Source organism: Arvicola amphibius, chromosome 6 (genome assembly GCF_903992535.2).
Source record: "Arvicola amphibius chromosome 6, mArvAmp1.2, whole genome shotgun sequence".
In the NCBI taxonomy this organism is placed as follows: domain Eukaryota; kingdom Metazoa; phylum Chordata; class Mammalia; order Rodentia; family Cricetidae; genus Arvicola; species Arvicola amphibius.
Genome location: NC_052052.2, coordinates 103,817,302 through 103,823,571, shown reverse-complemented (window position 1 = coordinate 103,823,571; position 6,270 = coordinate 103,817,302). Strand labels below are relative to the sequence as shown.

Sequence of the window (6,270 nt, the reverse complement as noted above, 5' to 3'; positions counted from 1 at the left end):
TCGGAGCCACACCAGGGAGCTCAGGATTAGACCTCTGTGCCTCTGCCAGAGCAGTCTTAACTCCATCCCTACAGGAGTATGTGGGTCCTTACCACCGGGTACCATGGGACTTATATTAGGCAGAAGCCAGTTTACTTCGGTGTTGACAGCAGTGCTTACTAAGCTGGTGAGAGTGCTGGGCTCAGGCTACTGCCTGGAGCACCTAACATGGGCACCTTTCATAGCCAGCAGGCCTTGGATTATGGCACCAAACTCGTGGGAGGAACCACGCCAGGGAAGGGTGGCAAGACACACCTGGGCTTGCCCGTCTTTAATACTGTGAAGGAAGCCAAAGAGAAAACAGGAGCGACAGCTTCTGTTATTTATGTGCCTCCTCCTTTTGCTGCTGCTGCCATCGATGAAGCAATTGATTCAGAGATTCCCTTGGTTGTGTGCATCACTGAAGGCATCCCGCAGCAGGATATGGTACGGGGCAGGCACAAACTGACACACCAGGGAACAACGAGGCTGATTGGGCCAAACTGCCCTGGAGTCATCAATCCCGGAGAATGCAAAATTGGCATCATGCCTGGCCATATTCACAAGAAAGGAAAGATAGGTATTGTGTCCAGATCTGGCACACTGACTTACGAAGCAGTTCACCAAACGACCCAAGTTGGCCTGGGGCAGTCTTTGTGCATTGGCATTGGAGGTGACCCCTTTAATGGGACAGTAAACAGGCAGCTCCAGGACCAAGGCTTGGTAGCCACTGACAGGAGAACGGTGAAAAACCCAGAAACTTGTCACTTGGGTTTTCTTGGAGAAAAGGAGGATGGGATTTTCACCTGTTGGCCATTGACTGCAGTGTATTTAAGCCTCCATGGTGCTATTAAAGAGGGGCTTTTGGTACCAGTGTTTGAAGGTTTGTGTGTCGGTTTGTCCCTGCATATGTATTCTCAACCTCCAGCCCCTTTCCCGAAGCTTGCGAACTGAGGTCTAGCACATAGAGCACAGACGGGGCCTCAGTGCGCTGCAATTGGAGGTCCCTCTGAGATATCGGGAAAGGGAACGCTGAGAGATCGCCCTTGGAAGCCCCTCCAAGAGAGGTAAGCAGACAGCGTCGTTCCTGGCCGACGGGGACATATTGGGGAGTAAAGATGGGAGGTATCTTTTCTTGGTTCACAAAAGAGTCGGACGATAGGGAAGAGTTTGATGATTTAGAACTAGTGGAGGATAGTGAGTAGGATTCATCAGAAGAAGAGGAGGAGATTATACATAAGGAATTAAGAAATCTCTTTAGAAAGCTGAGAAAACGTAGAATAAAAAAAGACTCACATCCAACTCCTTTGGCCCCACCAGCTTATAATAATGAAGGTTGGTGGTCTCAGTTGAGTAAGGGCTTTGGCACTGAACAAAACAAGGGAGTTTGTTTCCGGTGATGGAGGTGCCAGACACCAACAACCCAGGGCAAATAATTCGCCAACATTTTGCAATAAAATTTAAAGAAATGAAGCAATTAAAGGAAGCTGTAGCTGTATGTGGGACTCAAGCACCCTTCACGTTGACCATGGTGGAATCTTTCTCTGCTATGAATTTAACACCAAGTGATTGGCAGCAATTATGTCGTGACCCAGAACGAATGCAGCTGGGGCTAGAAGGCAGCTGGAGCAAAGCTTTGCTAGGTGGCTGTGGTGGGAGGCACATTGCCTCAGCCCAGTCAGTGCCTAGCCTGGCAGATGCCACAGCAGTGCCAGGAGTATCAGCAAATGCAACAACAAGGGCTGGAGCTGAGACAAGCTGGAGCACAGACCCTACTAGGCTGCCTGAGAACGCAGCAGTGGGGCAAGGAGAAGGCAATGGCAGTTCCAGGCTCTGCACGCTGAAGAGTCTGCGGCAGAACGAAACTGTGGCCTGAGCAACTGCTGGGATGACCACTGCAGTGCTGCCTTGTTGGTTCGGGTATCAGCCATCATACCTCTGCCAATTAATGCAGCATATGGTCACTTAGCAAGTCCTTCTGAGCCTATTGGCCAGTAACTCAAACGTACTCCAGCTTTGGTTGATAAAAAATTTAGGGGGGAGATGTTGGGACTAATGAGTCCTGGCCTTCAGCTGTTCTTCCCTGCTAGAACCTTCTAATTGAAGTTACTAGAAGCTGTGCCTAGCTTAGAGGATCAGAGGATGGGATTTTCACCTGTTGGCCATTGACTGCAGTGTATTTAAGCCTCCATGGTGCTTTTAAAGAGGGGCTTTTGGTACCAGCGTTTGAAGGTCTGTGTGTCGGTTTGTCTCTGCGTGTGTATCCTCAACCTCCAGCCCCTTGCCCGAAGCTCGCGATCTGGGGTCTAGCGCATAGAGCAGAGACCCGGCCACAGTTCCTGGCAGGTAACTTCAGCAGTTCACCAGGGAAGAGGAAACATCTCCTGAGAATCTGCCTCCACCTCATTGGCCTATGGCAATGTCTATGGGGCATTTCTTGATTTTTGTTTTGTTTTGTTTTTGTTTTTTTGCATTTTTTTGCATTTCTTGATTTTTAATGGAAACGGGAGGACCCAGCCCACTGTGGTTGGGTATCACCCCTGGGCAAGTGAGCATGAAATGCAAGCAGACAGCTGAACGTGAATCTCAGAGTGAGCCAGTCTATAAACTTTCCTCTGTGGTCTATTTCCTGCCTCTGCTTTCCTCCCTCAACTTCCCTAGAGGATGGAATGTAACCTGTTAACTGAGATAATTTTTTTATACCCCAAGTTGATTTGGGTTGGTATTTTATCACATCATCATCTATTTTATTTTAGTGTGTGTTGTGGGGGGTTCCGAGAGAGGGTTTTTCTGTGTAACAGCCTTGACTGTCTTAGAACTGGTTTCGCAGATCAGGCTGGGCTTGAACTCGCAGAGATCTGCCTCCAGTGTTGAGATTAAAAGTGTGCACCACCACACTTAGTCAAATACTCAGAGGGTTTTTGGTTTTTGGTTTTGTTTGTTTGCTTAGTTGATTGGCTGGTTGTGTTTGATTGTTTGTCTTGGGGTTTTGTTTTGTATTTTATTTTTGTTTGGTTGGTTGTTGGGTTTTTTTTTTTTTTTTTTTTTTTTTTTTTTTTTTTTTTTTTGGCACGTGGTTTCTCTATGTAACCCCAACTATCCTGGAACTCACTATGTACACCAGGCTGGCCTTGAACCCTGCAATCTGCCTGCCTCTACCTCCCAAGTGCTTGAACTGAAGACATGTACCACCTCTGCCCAGGTCTAAATTAGAATGTTTGTCCTGCATGTGGTCAGGCGCTCAGGGGTAACCAAGCACATTCTGATACTTACAGGTCATCATTACTCTGATTAAGAACACAATAATGCTGGATAGTGATGGCACACACTTTTGATCCCAGAATTTAGGAGGCAGAGGCAGGCAGATATCTGTGAGCTCAAGGCCAGCCTGGCCTACAAGAGCTGTTTTCAGGACAGCTAGGGCTGTTACATAGAGAAAACCTGTCTCAACACACACACGCACACACACACACTAACTTAGACGTTATGCATAAGTTATGTAAAACAATATTCCTTAAAAATTAAAGGAAGGGCTGAAGACATGGTTCAGTTGGTAAAGTGCACAAACATGAGAAAGTACCTGGGTTTGATTACCCAGAATCCCTGTGGGGGAAAAAAAAAACAGGCACAGTGGCATATACTGTATTCCTAGTAGAGGTCGAGAGAGAAAGATTCATGGGGCTCACAGCTAGCCAGCTAAATGTAATCAGTGACTTCCAGGCTAATGAGAGGCCCTGTCTCTGTAAACAAGGTAAATGGCATTGAAGAAAGAATAGCCAAAATTGTCCTCTGGCCTTCACACACGTACGTACACATTTGTTCACATACATGTGTTCATACATATATATGTATTCACATATCTACATACACATGTGCACCCTAAGGATATCCACACATGTAAGAAAAAGTAGGAACAGTACCCCATGCATGTTTTTCCTTAATGGTTTCTTGAAACTTAATTTTCAAGGAATTGTGTGTGCATGAAAAGTGATTCTGTGGGATCAGGAAGTCTTGACAAGAAATTGATTTGCATCCTGGCAAATTGTATTTTTCAAGGAATTCCCATTATAAGCTCCTCATTGTCTTGCACAAGCTACAGTCCCACCTGCAGGATGTCTGGCCAGCTAAGCTGTGTGTGGGAACACACCACAAGGCGATTACCATAATTGGTTCTACAATTGTTGGAAATATGGTGTAGATAGTAGGAGGGCTTTGATTTCCACTGCATTTTTCAACCAATGAAAAAATAAGAGATGAATATTGGATTGTCTTACAAATGAAGTACATGAAACATCCTGAAGCAAAGAACAGCAAGACATAATTTCCTGTGCCAAAATATTTTTAATATGAAGTTTATCATTGTCCTGTGGAGCACTTAGAGGATCCATCACCAGAGCTCCAGTAATTTACAGGTGAACCACTTGGTCTCTGAGGAAGTTATCACAATAAACCAAGCCCTCTGCCACAAAGTATCAATGTTTTGTTCTTATAAAACAAACAAACAAAAAACCCACAAGAAGCCTCAGAGGGCAAAGAATTCTTTGTCTCCTTCAGCAATGCCTCCCTTAATGTCCATTTTTATGGGGAGATGCTTCTGGAGACTCACCTATCCTGAGGCTATGGGCAGTTAATGGTGGCTGGGAAGTGGGGAGTAATTTCCTCAGTGATGTAGTCACTCATAACTCACCCAAATGCTGAGTAGGCCCACATCCGCGCTCATGCACACAACTCTAATTAAACACAATAGGCATCGAAGAAATGACAGAAAAGTAGAAGGAGACTAGTTGTAAAGAAGGGGTCAGTAGGAGAGAGAAGGGTAGAAGTGGGTAATGGGGGCTGAATCAGATCAAAGTAATTCTTATACATGATTGAAATTATAAAAAAAAAAACCTGTTGCACATGATTTATTAAATCATCAAATTAATCAATTTAAAAATAGGGACTTATTTTAACAAAAAGGTAACACTGCTGGACTTGTTGCTATCCTCTAACTTTCAATTGTTATCCACAAAATATCTACCATCCCTCTCACTGTGACCTAATGCTTTACTGTGACCCTTAACACTAGCATAATACTCAGGTTAGTAACATCCATTTGACAACAAGATGCGAACCATCCAGAAAAGACCTGGTTCTCTAGAAAATTGTTTTCATGTGCACTCTGGTCAGCATGTTCCTTTACAAATAAAACACTGGTTAACGTAAAGGCAACTTGTCAACAGGGAGAGGACCAGAATGAGCAGTTAAGGGCATTGTTTCCCGTCCTCCATGTAATGTATGCCTATGGTTTAATCTTTCTGGACTCTAGTTCCCTCATGTCTATTAAATGAGTGGGGTAGACTAGAAACTGCTTAAGTCCCCCCGCCCCAATACATTGTTGCAAATCATCCATTGCCAACCTCCGTACTTATAGTGACTGCTGCAAACATGAATTTTGCCCTTGGTTTGTATCCTGCTGGAGGGTGCTGGTCAGAGAGTCTCAGCCCTATATTCCAGCCTTGCGTTCCATAAGCATGAGGGCAACTGTGTGGTTTGGAGAGTGATGGATGCTGGGGTGCAGAGGTATTGAGGCACACCAAGAGGGTTTATTTCTCTCTTAGTTCTGAGCTTGTCCTAATAAATATCTTAAGAGTAGAAATCTTTTGACAGTTTAAAACTTTGAAGACTCAAACAGACACAATTATTATTTTATAGCTATGGGAGTCACAGTATTCTACAAAATTAAAAATACTTTTATCTTTCAGGGTGAATCAATAATTTTCCCTCGGCTAAGATTAAGTTATATTTTAAGATTTTTTAGAAAATGCACCAGGGTTTTCTTTATAGTTATTTTGGAGCTCAGTCTTAAGCTATTGTAGTTTTATAAATAAATGTGTATTTTCTGTTCCATAATTATTTTTCATATTTAGATTATCTTGCATTTTAAAAGTGTGCTTATGATGATCTTTCTGAGTATATGCGTGTTTGTGAGTGTGTGTGTGTGTGCGCGCGCACACGTGTGTATGTGCGCACATGCCATGGCACCAGAGAAAGTCAGAGACAACTTTAGGTGTCATTTTTCCACTCTACTTTGTGTGAGACTGGGCTTGTTCATCCCTGTTTGTGTGAGACTAGCTGAAGACCTTCAGGAATTCTCCTGCCTGCCTCCTATCTCACTGTAGGAATGCTGGAATTAGACACTGGCTATCTTACCTGGCTTCCCACAGGCTCTCGGGATCACAACTCAGGCCATTGTCACATTTGCATAAAGAG

General features: G+C 44.2%; 1 protein-coding gene across 1 annotated transcript; it reads left to right on the top strand.

Annotated features, from left to right (window-relative positions):
- The first annotated feature begins 207 nt into the window (after positions 1-207).
- LOC119816369 (succinate--CoA ligase [ADP/GDP-forming] subunit alpha, mitochondrial-like) lies at positions 208-1,862 on the top strand. The gene is made up of 2 exons (XM_042055321.1): positions 208-762; positions 1,716-1,862. The coding sequence occupies exons 1-2, from the start codon at positions 208-210 to the stop codon at positions 1,860-1,862; spliced, it is 702 nt and encodes a 233-aa protein (XP_041911255.1).
- Positions 1,863-6,270: the final 4,408 nt, after the last annotated feature.

Bases quoted from the DNA above. Each gene is read 5' to 3' on its own strand.
- LOC119816369 (XM_042055321.1), top strand. From the start codon at position 208: ATGGGCACCTTTCATAGCCAGCAGGCCTTGGATTATGGCACCAAACTC. The intron at 763-1,715 runs GTGAAAAACCCA...CTAGCCTGGCAG, and splicing joins TAGCCACTGACAGGAGAACG to ATGCCACAGCAGTGCCAGGA.